Raw genomic sequence first — 14,657 nt, 5'->3', positions numbered from 1 at the left:
CTTTTTGAGAACTGACAACCATGGATTCTACAAAGTGGCAGGAAGAAACTGACTCCTGGGAGCTTTCTTGGAACTCATGTGCCCCCCCCCACACACACCAAAATAAAAAAAAATACACAGAAATCTTTAAATTCATAACCGAGTGTCCCAAGAGCCCCCTGAACTGTGAAGCACAACTGTGGGAGGGGACAGAGGCACCGCCCACATTTAAATTACAAGTAGTTTAAAAATAAGATGCCACATTAAAAAGACAGATTTTATTTGTTGAACATAATTTAAAACTGTAAAAAAATATTTCTTTATCCATCACTATGACAACTGGAGAGGACTGGTTCTTTGCCCTGATAAGAGCTTGATGGAAAATAAAATCTCCTGTGCCTCCCGCCTCTCTCCACCTCCCACCCTGCCCCACACCTGAAGAAAGCTCAGCCACAGGGGCAGGAGTGTTTTGCCTGGTGGGAAGGTGCCTCTGTGCTTCTTTGGGAAAGCTGATGGGGAAAGCAGGGGTCACAGGTTTTGGAGGCCTGGCTGGCAGCCATGGCCAGGCCAAAATGAAACATCTGCTGGGCTCCCCAGGCACCTGGCTGGGTAAGTGGGAGGATGGAATGAAGAAAACTGCTGCTGACCACAAATTAGCACCCTGTGCCCTGGCCCTGAAATGACCTCTCCTGGCACAGGATGGGATGAAGGGAAAAAGGGATAAATAAAGGAGATTAAAAGGAGAGTGACAGGTTCACTGAAGCCCCCAGTTTGACAGAGGTGAGTCAGGGCACAAGGACTTTAAGAACTGGTGTGATGGCCAGTGGCATCAATATAGATCATGAAGTGGAGAGACCTAGGTGGGGACGCCACTGAGGGTGGGTGGACTCCCCAGCAGGGCTCATTTGCTTTTCCTAGAGGAAGAGAAGAATTAGAGGTCCGGCTGCCCTCTACTGGTGATTTCTGGAAATGACCACACGACAGCAGCAGCCTACCAACCTACCACCCAAAAGAACCAGGAGAGGAGCCCACTAGAACAGTGCTCAGTGTGTGATTAGGACTTCCTGCTGGAGGCATCCCACAGATGGCAGCAGGCTCCTCCAACTCAGCTGGTCTATAGAGAGGCATGGGACAAGGCTCACTTCAAAGGCATCGAGAAGAATTTGTTCCCGGACTTGCAGCGGACCTGCTCCGCCAGCACACGCAACAGCATCTCAGAGTCTTCAAACTCATCCACGATTTCCTTCAGTCAGCAGCAGGGAGGGGACAGCCATGTTAAGGGGAATTGGACCCACAGGCACCACAAACAACACCAGTCTAGGAAACTGGGCAAAATTGAGAGGGGCCCAGGTCATGAAGACTCCAGGCTCTGCAATCATTATCAGAGGTAGGGCCAATCCCCTCAGCTTACAGATGACGACACACATAACGCTTTGGAGGCAGTGACTACCATGAAGTTTGGTTTAGTTTGGGACTGGGCTCTCCTGGAGCCAGACATCAGAGCTCTTTGCTGCCTTCCACAGGCCAAGGGGAAAGTGCCTAGAGAGATGATGGCCTATGGCCTGAACAGATTTTGACTTGTAAAGTACTTTTTAAAAATCCAAATTAGGCACTTGGGAGGCAGAGGCAGGTGGATCTCTTGGAGTTCGAGGACATTCTGGTCTACAAAAAGAGACCATGTCTTGAAAACAAATCAGACATAAATAAATAAATAAATAAATAAATAAATAAATCCAAATCTGTTGCCAACACCGGAAAATCAGAACGCTGCACATAGAAATCTTGACTTCTGGCTTCCTTTGAGAAAAACTGGACTGCTCCCAACAAAGGGCCATGCCGCTGCCTGCCTCTGCCTCTGTGCACTGCTGGGCACTGTGCATATGCACTGCTATCGAAATGTAGCCAGGCATGTTGGCACATACCTGCAATCTCAGAATCTGAGACAGAAAGAACACTGCAAGTTTGAGGCTTGCCTGCTCTACAGTGAGTTCTAGGTGACAAGCAAGGAGACATGGTGAGACCCTGACTCAAAAGTAAGACCTGTAATGTAACATGCTCTGAGGGCTGGGGTTCCTTGTACCTGCCATTCTTCCTCCACTTACAACTGCCAGATCCAAACCTCCGACCTCAGGTAAATGTCTGCGGCTGGGGGTGGGAGCTTACTCTGGTCATGTATCAGGTTTAAGGCAGTGCACACAAAGCCCTAGAGGTTTTGTTTTACTGCAATTCTGCTCCCTGACTGGGGGGGCTGCAGTGTCACTTAGTTACCAGCTGCTGTTGCTGCCAGCTCAGGGATGACACTTTGATCAGGAAGGGAGGGGATGAGAGTCTTCTCTATGCCACTAGGTTTCCTACAGATTTAGGCTTCAGTATCCAGCCCTCCCCTTTCTGTCATTTGTTCATCCCATCAGTTTTGGAGCTCAGTGCTCTGTGTCCCTGTCCTGGAAATTCACCTGTAGTTCCTGCAGGCACTGTCCCTCCAGCTGGAGACATGCATCACCCACACACCAGGCCAGACTGACATGAAATGAAGGGTTCTAGGGAAGAAAAACAGGGAATCAGGCCACCACTGGATGCCACGGCAGGCCCATCCATCACAGCAGTTCTTTGACAGTCCCATCAGGTCTCCCTGTAGGATCGCTGGCCTGCTCCCAGAGCTGAAGCCATGTCCCCTGCTCCCACACACAAAATAGCTTGTGCTGGTTCCCACTACAGACTGAATTTACTCCTCCCCCAAATTTAAAAAAAGTGAAAGCCTAACCCCCAAGGTGATGGTGTTTGGATGAGGGCACAGGGTGGTGCCCTTAGAAACAGATGTGGATGAGCAATGGCTCAGAGGTTAAGAACACGGGCGGCTTTTCCAGAGGACAAAGGTTTGATCCCCAGCACCCACCTGATGGTTAACAAGTCTAGTCCCAGGGGGATCTGATGCCCTCTTATGGCCTCCAACAGCACTGCATGCACCTGGTGTGCAGGCATACAGGTAGGCAAAACATCCATAAGCACATGAATAATTAAAAATTAAAGGCGGGGGTAGAGGAGAGCTGTGCACTCCTTTCCCTCCATGAGGGAAGGGCACAGTGAAGGATGTCTCTTAAAAGCCACAGACTTGATCATATCGGTGATTTAATCTTGGACTCCTGGCTTCCAGGGCTAAAGGCATGCACTACCATGCTCAGCTCTGGCTCTGTTTTCTGATCTAGAACATTCCAGCAGAGGCCATACGTTTCTGATTAAATAAACAAAACCCCAAATGTCAACAATTTTGAAGAAACAACAATTATCTCTGTTCAAAAATAAGTGCACACCTGGCATGGTTTTGCAAACACATTGAATAAAACCAATGGCCTTTTAAAGCTGTGACACTCAAGCTGGACTTGAGTCTGCAAAGGACATGAGGGAGGCACAGTGAGGATGTGAAGCTACACCTCTTCCTGGGGTCACTTTACTAAGTGTTGGGGACAGCTACTTAGGAAAAACAAGGCAAACATGGATGCCTTACAGAGTAGAAAGACAGATCTCAAGACACAAACAGTCTTCTGATGTTGGACTTTGGGTAGACTACATTATACCCCGGCCCCCAATCCTGTGGGCTGGCACTCAGGGCTCCACACAGGGAGGTTCTGGAGGTCTCTTTAGTTTGCTTCTGATGGGGCTTCTCTGAGGATGCTCTGTTCTAGACTGGCCAATGACCAGCAGCCTGTGGCAGAAACAGTAATCCTCTCTGTTCATTTGCCTCAACCATGTGCATTACCTGGTAGAAGGTAGTGAGGTCAAATTCCTCCATGACTCTGTCCACCTCTGAAACCAGGTCCAGGAACTGGGCATGCCCTGAAGTGACCTCAAGCCCAATGAAGGTCCTAGGAAGAGGCAGGGAGACAACAGGGGCACAAAATGCAGCCTGTGAGAACACAAACCACACAAGGAGGAGGAGGGGCATCCAACAGGAAGTCCAGGGACTTGGGCTGTGGCTCTCAGCCCATCTTCCTGTGCATGCCCCGGCTGCTCCATGAACCAGCTCTTTCAAACCCCCTTCCTTCCCTCACTTAAGAACCTGCCTTCACTGGATGTCTCTTCTCATGGCTAAGGATCCTTGCAGGGCAGCCTTCATCCATCACTGCATACCTGGCTCTCCTACCCTCTCCACTCTCTGGCAGCCCCCTGGATTCATCACCCTCTCCAAGCTCTGCTCTCTGGTCCCCACTTCCTTCTACGGGTGCTGAGAACCGCTGTCTGTAGTAACTGAATCTTTCCCTGACCCTGCCCTCATTCCATTCTCAATGAAATACTATAAAACCAACAAACCAACAAACCATGGTGCTCTGTCTTCCTCTGTACTATCTAGCCCCCCGCCTCTAACCCTCCCCCAGAAATGCTCTTGTCAAAGTAGCCCATGATTATAATTACCTCTATGCTATCAAAGCCACAAATCCTGTCCTCACTTCTTGGCACTATCTGACCCAGTCGATTCCCCACTCCAGGAAACCCTTCAGCATATAAAGTTATAGAGCCTAAATGCAGTACAGAGTGAACCCTTTTGGAGCAGTTCAGAGGGGTGGCTCAGTGAGTGGACTGGACAGGGAGGCCCTACAGATAAAAATGCCCTCGTTTTTTGTTTTTCAAGACGGGGTTTCTCTGTGAAACAGTCCTGGCTGTCTTGGAACTCACTCTGTAGACGAGCCTTGCCTCGAACTCACAGAGATCCGCCTGCCTCTGCCTCCCGAGTGCTGAGATTAAAGGCGTGCGCCACCACTGCTGGGCTGAAAAATGCCCTCTTCTGTTCACTTAATACTTTAGGATTTCTAACTTTTAAAGCCTCGTTGGCTCATTGGCAATAGATGAACAAGGGGAAGTGAGAAATGGTGCAGAAGGGAGGTAATAGGAGCTCATCACTATGGCGGGGAGGGAGCTAGACAGGACCAGGCTAGACCAGGACCTTCACAGGCTGCCTCCATACTGAGATAGTTCTACATCTGCATGGCTCCCAGAACTCCCTCAGCTCTTCTAAGTAAACTTGGGTTTCATTTATTTTTAAAAAATAAATTGATTTTTGGGAACAGATGCCCCACAAGTATATGTGAAAATGAAATACATCCCCTCTATCTTTGCAATGAAGTTAAGGACCCACCTGGTTTTTTCTTGGTTGGTATAAATCTTTACCTGGTTGGCAGTAAAGAAGAACCTGGAATTTAAAAGAAGAAAGATATTTCAAGAAACAAAAGGAAAGAAGTAAAATAACAGTTCATGTTTTAAAAACTAGCACTTTGAGCTGGGGTGGTGATGGACGTCTACAGTCTGTACTCAGGAGGCCAAGACAGAAGATCTCAATTTATACAGTAAGAGTCTACCTCAAACAAACAAGCAACATCAGCCCCTCTAGACACCTTCCCAAACAGCACTTTAAAAATATAATTAACTCATTTTACAAATCAATATTCTTACTCCATGATTTAAGTGGAAAATTGATCTAAGATATCTTATAGTTAGACAAGACACTAAATTACCCTTGTAGCATGTAGCAGTGTCTAGGTACCAGCAAGAAGTTTGCTTTGCTAAGAGCAGTTCATCCCAGGAAACAACTTGAAGGCACCAACTTTACTGACACTAGCTTCACCTGTGTACTGTGTAGCATGCTGTGCAGTGTATCTGAGAAAGTCATCTGAAAACAGATAGTTGATATGACCCCATGAGGCATAGACAAGAAAATGGACCTGGTGAGGCTGAATTTGATGAGGCAGGAGTTGAGTCCATTCGATTGCAAAGCCCTTGTTCTCACCTAAAAAGTGAGTCTCTGTTGAAGTGCGTCTGGTGGTAGGAAGTAGGGCAGAAATCCCTCTCACTCAGCACCTGTATTAGTTACACTGGGACCAGAGTCAGGGCTGCACTGCCTAGTGCTGTGGAATGATCCTTTTTTACATTGTGAAGATATGTGACTCTCATTGTTAATAAAAAGCTGATTGGCTGATAGCTCGGCAGGATTTTTCAGGCAAAGATAAAGCTGGGAAGAAGGGTGGAGTCTGAGGAGTCTCAAGCCGGACAAGTTAGAAGCAACATGGGAAGTTCATAGATGAGGTGAATGAGCCTCAGGGCAGCACATGGATAATAGAAATGGGTTCATTTAAGTTGTAAGAGCTGCCTGGAGACAAGCCTAAGCTATCAGCCAGGCATTTAAAAATATTAAGTCTCTGTGTGGTTGGGAGTGGCTGCTAGGTCACAGAGAAACTCTGCCTACAGCCCAGTTTTGGTCATCTCAACTCAATAAACTAAGGTTTGCAGCTGGGCTAGCTTCACTGAGGACAAAGGGCAGCAAACATCAAATCCATCTCCTCAAAGACACTAATCTGGCAGTCTAGGGGCTGCTCTCTGGTCCTCAAATGAGCAGGGCAACAGGCTACACATGTGTCCCACAGAGAATGATACCTTTTGCAATGGCGCTTGGGCAGTTTCCAGAGGTCCCATCAAGTTGCTTCCTCCATTAAAGAACTAGTACCCACTAGGAGGCTGAGGGAGTGGCTTCCCTCCAGACCTTATTCATGAATTCTCATGCACTGGTTTCTCACCTTCAAGCAGGATGCCTTTAGTGCACCTGTCAGTCTTGTTACCATGACAATGCTACTGATCACCCAGCTTGAATGCTAGTTTGCCCAGGAAATAGAGCTCCAATAAGATAAGGGGAATAAGGGGAAAGGACCTTTCTATTCTTTACTTACAAGGGGAGAGTATGAACAGAGTCAGACTAGCAAAAGTCATTCCCATGTCATCTGCTGAAACTGCGCGTGCGTGCCTGCATGCGTGCGTGTGTATGAAGCCTGGGGATTGGAAAGAGAAAGATGGCTCAGTGATTAGTGATTAAGAACACTTGCTGTGCAACCATAAGGACTGGAGCTCTGATAGCAGGACCCAACTAACAAGTTGGACATTATGTGTACACCTGTAACGCCAGCTATAAGCTGGACAGGGACACAAGCTCAAAGTTTGGGAAAGGGCTGGTCTCAAAGGAATAGGCAGAGAATGACAGAAGACAGCTGCTGCCTTCTTTTGGCCTCCACATGCGCAGAGGCACAGACCCTCACACGCATGTGCATGGCCCACATGCACAGAGGCACAGACCCTCACACGCATGTGCATGGTCCACATGCGCACGTACCCCCCCCCCCATGCACACACTTTAAATTTTATTTTGCTTATTTTTTTGTGTATGAGTATTTTGCTTGCATGTATGTATGCACCAGGTGAGTGGAGTGCCTATGGAGGCCAGAAGAAGTCATCTTCTGAAACTAGAGTTATAGACAGTTTGAGCTGCAAATTGGAGCTGGGACCTGAATCCAGGTTCTCTACAAGAACAGCCAGTGCTCTCACTGCTGAAGCATCAGCTCTCAAGCCCAATAAACACATTTTAAAAGGAGCCTAAAGGGTGGGGAAGATAGAGCAACTGGAAGAAACAGTAGCTGGACAAGTGTGAGGATATGAATTCAAAACTCTGGACCCCATGTAAAAGCTGGACACGTGTGAACATCTGGAATTCCAGTGCTCCTATCAGGAGGTGGGACAGAGATGGGGGAATCCCAGATGCTCATGGGCTAGGTAGCCTGAGACACAGAAAAAAACAAAACAAAACAAACAACCAAACAAGAAACTCCCCAAACCAAAAGAACACCAAAAAACAACAGAGATCCATCTCAAGCAATGTGATGACAGAAGACAGCTGCTGCCTTGGGATGATCAGTAGCATTGTCATGGTAACAAGACACATACAATAAGAAGACACATACAGCCAGGCGTTGGTGGCACACGCCTTTAATCCCAGCACTCTAAGTTTGAGGTCAGCCTGGTCTATAGAGTAAGTTCCAGGATAGTCAAGGGTACACAGAGAAACCCTGTCTCGAAAAACCAAACACAAACATCTTTTAAAAAGACTGAGATTAAATCAGATTACAAAATCCACTAACAAAATAGTTCTGTAAGTTCTTTATAGGACCAGCCCTCAGAGGATCGAGAGAACCCAAGAAAGGGCCTCTTCACCTGTCCAGTCATGAGCAGGCACCTACTGATCCCTGGAGAAGGCCATGGACATTCAGAGAAATGCCACAGTCCCAGGGGGATCAGCTCTGGCTCCAGGAGGGAGGAGGAGCCTGAGTAGATGTGAGGATGAGTGGATGGGTTCTGGGGCCATTAACAGCAGCAGGACCAGGTGCTGCTGGCACTAAGGGATCCTGAGAACCACTGGAAAAGACTTGGTGAAAGATTAGGCAAGGATAGAGGAGAGGCTACCTTAAATGCCCTCCCCTGATAATGAGATTGATGACTGACTTATATGCCACCGATATCCCTCATCCAGCAGCTGGTGGAAGTAGAAGCAGACACCCACAACTAATCACTGAACTGAATTGGAGTCCAGTTGCAGAGAAGGACTCGTGAAGAGCAAAGGGGTCCAGACCAGGCTGGTGAATCCCACAGAAACAGCTGACCTGAACATTGGGGAACTCTTGGTCCCCAGTCTGATAGCTGGGATACCAGCATGGGACTGATCCAGACCCCAGGAACATGGGTTTCTGTGAGGAAACCTCAGAGATCTATGGGACCTGCTGTAGTAGTTCAGTACTTATCCCTAGCATAGGTGTGGACTTTGGGAGCCCATTCCACACAGAAGAATACTTCCTGAGCCAAGACACATGGGGGTGGGCCTAGGCCCTATCCCAAAGGATATGATAGACTCTGATGACACCCTATGGAAGACCTCACCATCCAGGGGGAGCAGAAAGGATATGTGATAGGTAGGGTTTTAGTTGGGGGGTGGTGGTGGTAGGGGAGGACGGGAGGGAGAAGGGAACAGGGATTGTCATGTAAAACAATCTTGTATCTAATTCAAATTAAAAAAATCTGAGAAAAAAAGATAAAAAAAGAAAGAGTAGGCAAGGATATGCACAAAACTCAAGTCCAAATGGATCAAAGACCTCAATATAATTTCATCTACACTGAACCTCATAGAAGAGAGAGTAGGAAATACACTTAAACACATAGCAACAGGAGACCACTTCCTAAATAGAACACCAGTAGCACAGACTCTGAGAGCAACAACTAATAAATGGGACCTTCTGAACCTGAGAAGCTTCTGTAAAGCAAAGAACATGGTCAACAAGACAAAACTGCTCCCTACAGAATGGGAAAAGATCTTCACCAACCCCACCTCTGACAGAGGGCTGATCTCCAAAATACACAAAGAACTCAAGAAACTAGAAATCAAACTACCAAATAATCCAATTAAAAATGGGGTACAGATCTAAACAGAGAATTCTCAACAGAACAATCTCAAATGGCAGAAAGACACTTAAGGAAATGCTTAACATCCTTAGTCATCAGGGAAATGCAAATCAAACCACTCTGAGATTGCATCGTACACTGATCAGAATGGTTAAAATCAAAAACACCAATGACAGCTTATGCTGGAGAGGATGTGGAGAAAAGAGGAACACTCCACTATTGCTGGTGGGAGTGCAAACTTGTGCAGCTGCTGTGGAAATCAGTATGGTGATTTCTCAGGAAATTAAGGATCGATCTACCTCAATACTGTTGGGCATATACCCAAAGAAGGCACATTCACACCACAAGGACATTTGCTCAACTATGTTCATAACAACATTATTTGTTATAGCCAAAATCTGGAAGCATCCTAGATGCCCCTCAACTGAAGAATGGATAAAGAAAATGTGGTATATTTACAATGGAGCACTACTCAGTGGTAAGAAACAGTGACATCCTCAAATTCACAGGCAAATGGACAGAACTAGAGAAAAAACATCCCGAGTGAGGTAACCCAAAACCAGAAAGACAAATATAGTATGTACTCACTCATAAGTGGATACCAGACATAAAGCAAAACATACCCAGCCTACAATCCACAACATCAGAGAAGCTAGAAGCCTCTTCCAGAAACAGAAAAACAGACGCAGAAATCCACAACTAACCAGTGGGCCAAGCTCCTGGAGTACAATCGAAGTGAGGGAGAAGCAATAATATGAACAAAGGAGTCAAGACCATGATGGGGAAACCCACAGAATCAGCTGACCTGAGCTAGTCAGAGATCACTGACTCAGGTCTGACAAATGGGGAACCTGCATTAAGACTGAACTAGACTCCCTTAATATAGGTGACAATGGTGTGGCTGGGACAATATATAAGGCAGTGGGTCCAAGACCTAACACTAATGCATAAACTGACTTAGTGGAGCCCATTCTATGTGGAGAGATACCTTCCCCAGCCTAGACAAATGGGTGTGGGGGGTGAAGAGGTGCCTTGGTCCTGCCTCAACAAGATGATGGAACAGACTTAATAGACTTCCTTTGGGAGGCCTTACCCTCTCTGAGATGGAGGGGGGATGGGAGGAGCGGGAGGAGAGGAGGGAGGGGGAACTGGGATTGGAATGTAAAAAATAAATTAATAAAAAAAGAGAGTAGGCAAGGATTTCAGGAGCAGTATAAATAGGTAAGCATAGAAATGCCTTAAGTTGGTAGAGAAAGCTGGAGTGGGGGCAGTAGTGACCTTTCTAAACCCTGCCCCACATGCCTCTTCTGTCACTCTTCATTGTATCTTTTAAAATATCCTTGTAGGGGATGGGGATGTAGCTCAGTAACACAGTGCTTGTGTAGCATCTCCACCTCTCTCTCCTTTGTAGGTCTGTGTGTGGTGGCTTATGCCTCTTCTAGTACTCAGGAAGCTGAGTCAGGATTGCTATAAATCCAAGGCCAGCCTGGTTCAGGCAGCCTGCCTGCCTCAATAAATAAGTAAACAAATTCTGTGTGACAAGTTGGAAATCGAGGGAGTGAGCTGTGTTCTTAAATTTTGTGAGACCCTCTAGTAGATGGTCAATAGGAGGGGGTGGGAGGTGGGATCATAGGGAGCTCTGATCTGTAACAAAATCAGAATTCCCTTGGCTAACCTAGGGACCTAATGTGAGCTGGCGTCTACTGTAGAGGGCAGCGTGTGGGACAAAGTGCTTAGCCTGTGAGGTTGTACTAAGTCTCAGGCATTGGTGACAGAACTAAACTAAACTGTAGGATGCCCAGTCAGTATCTGGAGAGTTGCAGAGGTGTTGGTATAGGAGAAGCTCTTATGTATCTGGCAACAGAAGTGCTGGGAATCCTAGGTGTGAGTTTAGAAGCACATGGCAAGGTTTCTGTATACAACACAGAGGAAGAACCATGGAGTATCTTATGTGAGGTGCCTGCATCACACTGGATGGGACATAGCAGCCTCAGGTCATCAGGTCTGGCCTGCTTGCCTGGCACTATTCCCATCTCCAAGCACACCAAAGCCCAGGAGGGGAGAGGAACTGACAGAAGGGGGAAGTGCTCACCTTTGGAAAGAGGCCATGTGGTCTTTGAGTGCCTGCACGAAGGGGAGGATCCAGTGGTGACGGAGAACCACGCTCTGAGACAGGCTGAGATGGAACTCCTCCATCTGCACCAATCGGGGCACGAATGTCTGAGCTCGGGACAGCAACACATCAAGCAGATCCAGGAACTCTTCCTTCGCTTCATCTAGTGGAAGAGCAGGAAGAGCAGACTGCCTCTTAGCCCAGCAGTCACAGATGAGTTAAAAAGCCCAGAGGGCAGAGGAGCCCTTATTAGCCTGGTTTCAGGAGTAGCTTATATCTGGACAGCTTACCAATATTTTAATGTGAATGTCTTTTCAAATAAATGTATTATGTGTGGTATGTAGAATATGGGCACACACAATAGCACTTTGTAGTGTTCCTCTAAGTGTTTCTATCCCCGGGTGCTGAGGCTAAAGTCATGCTAGCCTAAAGCATTTTTATGCCAATACCAAGATGTTTTCATTACTATAGCTCTATAGTAGAGTTTGAAGTCAGGTGTGGTGATGTCTCCAAAGTTCCTTTATTATACAGGGTTGTTTTGACTATCCTGGGTTTTTTGCTTTTCTATATGAAATTGAGTATTGTCCTTTCAAGGTCTGTGAAGAACTGTGCTGGGGATTGCATTGAATCTATAGATTGCTTTTGGTAAGATTGCCATTTTTACTATGTTAATCCTACCTATCCAAGAGCATGGAATATCTTTCCATTTTTCTGTTGTCTTCTTCAATTTCTTTTTCTAAAAACTCAAAAGTTCTTGTTGTACAGGTCTTTCACTTGTTTCATTAGCATTATCCCAAGATATTTTATGTTTTCTGTGGCTACTGTAAAGGGTATTGTTTTTCTGATTTCTTTCTTAGCCCGTTTATCATCCGTATATAGTAGGGCTACTGGTTTTTTTTTTTTAAGTTAATCTTGTATCCTGCCACATTATTGAAGGTGTTTATCAGTTGTAGTAGTTCCCTGGTAGAATTTTTGTTGTCACTTACATAAACTATCACATCATCACCAAACAGTGAGAGTTTGATTTCTTTTCCAATTTGTATCCCCTTGATCACCTTTGGTTGCCTTATTGCTCTAGCTAGAACTTCGAGTACTATATTGAATAGATATGGAGAGAGTAGAAAGCTTGCCTTGTTACTGATTTCAGTGGAATCACTTTGAGTTTCTCTCCATTTAGTTTGATGTTGGCTGTTGCTGTTTAATGTCTTTATTTTGTTTAGGTATATTCCTTGTATCCCTGATCTCTCTAAGACCTTTATCATGAAGGGGTGTTGGATTTTGTCAAAGGCTTTTTCAGCATCTAATAAGATGATCATGTGGCTTTTTTTCTTTCAATTTGGCATCTTTATGCATATCTGCTTAAATTCAGAAACAATCAAAATGTCCTTTAGTAGGTGAACATACTGTGGTAGAGCCAGACAATGGAATATGAGTTAGCACTAAAAAGAAATGAACTATCAAGTATAACAAGGCACTGAGGAACCTTAAATGCACATTACTAAGCCATAGAAGCCGATCTGAAAAGGTTACATAGTAAATGGTCTCAATTCTGTGACATTCTGGAGAAGGCAAATTTGTGGAAACAGGTGTTGGTGGAAGGTGGGGATGACTAAGTTAAGCATGGAGGATTCGGATAGCAGTGATATTACTCTTCATGATAGTGTAGATGTACGTATTTTTAGTTTGTCTAAGCTCACAGAATGTACAACACCAAGATATGTCCATAATACAAATCTTGAAATCTGGTGATTATTATATGGCCTCAAGCCTGGTAGTGGTGGCACATACCTTTAATTCCAGCACCGAAGTGGCAGAGACAGGCAAATCTCTAAGTTCTAGGGCAGCCAGGACTACACAGAGATCTCATCTCAAAAAAAAAAAAAAAAACAAAAAAAAAACCAAAAAAAAAGTGGGTTCATCCATCTGCTGTGAGAAATGTAGCATTCTGACAGTGGATGCTGCCTAGTAACTTCCAGAATACCCAGTGCAGCCAGGCCTGATCCAGCCTGTCACTTCCTCAGGGCCCGGAGGGATGAGTCTAGCACACAGGGACCCTGGTTTCTTCCTTCTAGCCACAGCTAGGAGGCACTTGTTGGCCCTCTGCCATTGGTGAGTGACTCACATGGTATGTAGATGTGTGTGGCCCAGTTGCCCCGCTCATGGGGAAAGGTGCGGATTCGTCCCCCATGTTTTGTACTGTCGTCCTCAGGCCCCTCCTCTGTGCTAGAGAACATGCTCAACACACTGTCAGGTACTGGGAACCTCTGAGTGGGAAGGGAGTTCTGGCCACTGCAAAAGAAGAAAGAACAAGCATTGTCTCCCTTTGCACATACAACAAAAGGTCTAAGCTCTTATGCACAGTAATTGTTTCTACAGCAGCCTTGCCATGTAGTGTAGACTGGCTTCAAATTTGATCCTCCTCCCTCAGCCACAGTGGCTGAGTGTGGATCTCCAGGCAGGTGTTTGAGCTTCTAGAGAGCCACAACTCTCTAGAACTACTTTCTAGAACTAATGAAGTTTTCCGGATAATCTGGGAGGCACACCTCAGCAGAACTCTTGGTCCCCATGGGAACACTTGAGCAGGCAGCAGTGTGGCTTGGAGGTCCTTATTACCTAGCTGGACGGGCCAGAACCGAAGTAGTTCTGTGATCTTGCCGTATATTAATTTCCTCGTGTGTAAAGCATATTTCTACTTGCTAGAGCTCTTCTGAAATGAACTGACGACATACTGTACTCAGCAAAGACAGGTGCTTTGGTTATTATTGCACTGTGTTCAAATGAGGAAACAGACCTTGAAAGAAACATGCTTGCACACCAGGGGAGAAAAATGCACGGGCTAGGGCTGGACTAGAACCCGTGTCCTCACTCCCAACCTTGCCTTAGCCGAGGGTGTGCGTGTGTGCCATTTTGGGACTTTGTCCAGGGTGTGCTCCTGGGAATCCTCCTTTCCCTCGACGTCCCTTTTTATTCTTCCCGGGGAACCGACCCACCCTCCCGGGCATCCCGGAGGCTCGGATCCCACCAGGGTTTCAAAAGAATCGCGCCCTCGCGATAGAAACTTCCTCGCTCCTCACCAACGGCGGCCCCCAGACCGGGGCTTGCTCCGCCCTGCGGCGGCGGGGGCCTCGGTTTCATCCTCGGAGCCGCTGCTGCTGTACCCCACCAGGGGCGCCGCGCTCATGGGGTCTTGACCACAGGCGGAATACGCGGGCAACCTAGGCCAGCGCCCGGAGTTCCGCTGAGCCGGAAATGCTCGCTGGGGCCGGACCTAGAGTAGTTCCACCTCGAGGCGGGGCCTTGCGAC

At 46.6% G+C, this 14,657-nt stretch overlaps 1 protein-coding gene across 3 annotated transcripts; it reads right to left on the bottom strand.

Moving 5' to 3' along the window:
- Positions 1–235: 235 nt before the first annotated feature.
- Usb1 (U6 snRNA biogenesis phosphodiesterase 1) lies at positions 236–14,631 on the bottom strand. 3 transcript variants are annotated; one of them, XM_027405701.2, is made up of 7 exons: positions 14,428–14,631; positions 13,476–13,642; positions 11,333–11,516; positions 5,108–5,161; positions 3,734–3,839; positions 2,433–2,516; positions 236–1,222 (listed from the first exon to the last, which is right to left on the bottom strand). In XM_027405701.2, exons 1-7 carry the CDS (start codon positions 14,532–14,534, stop codon positions 1,118–1,120), a joined length of 807 nt encoding a protein of 268 aa, XP_027261502.1. In that variant the 5' UTR covers positions 14,535–14,631; the 3' UTR covers positions 236–1,117. The 3 variants fall into 3 exon arrangements, with proteins under 3 accessions (XP_027261502.1, XP_035298492.1, XP_027261503.1); XM_035442601.1 differs by lacking the exon at positions 14,428–14,631 and adding an exon at positions 14,376–14,393; XM_027405702.2 differs by lacking the exon at positions 14,428–14,631 and adding an exon at positions 13,897–14,177.
- Between the last annotated feature and the right edge of the window lie 26 nt (positions 14,632–14,657).

This window comes from Cricetulus griseus, chromosome 3 (assembly GCF_003668045.3).
Source record: "Cricetulus griseus strain 17A/GY chromosome 3, alternate assembly CriGri-PICRH-1.0, whole genome shotgun sequence".
In the NCBI taxonomy this organism is placed as follows: Eukaryota; Metazoa; Chordata; class Mammalia; order Rodentia; family Cricetidae; genus Cricetulus; species Cricetulus griseus.
The sequence above is the reverse complement of the archived record's forward strand: the minus strand, read 5'-3'. Positions and strand labels throughout refer to the sequence as shown.

Coding starts and splice junctions, on each gene's coding strand:
- Usb1 (XM_027405701.2), bottom strand. CDS start 14,534: ATGAGCGCGGCGCCCCTGGTGGGGTACAGCAGCAGCGGCTCCGAGGAT. Junction 5,162..11,332: donor CACATGGCCTCTTTCCAAAG/GTGAGCACTTCC, acceptor TTTAAATTCCAG/GTTCTTCTTTACTGCCAACC. Junction 1,223..2,432: donor AGTGCCTGCAGGAACTACAG/GTGAATTTCCAG, acceptor TGCTGACTGAAG/GAAATCGTGGATGAGTTTGA.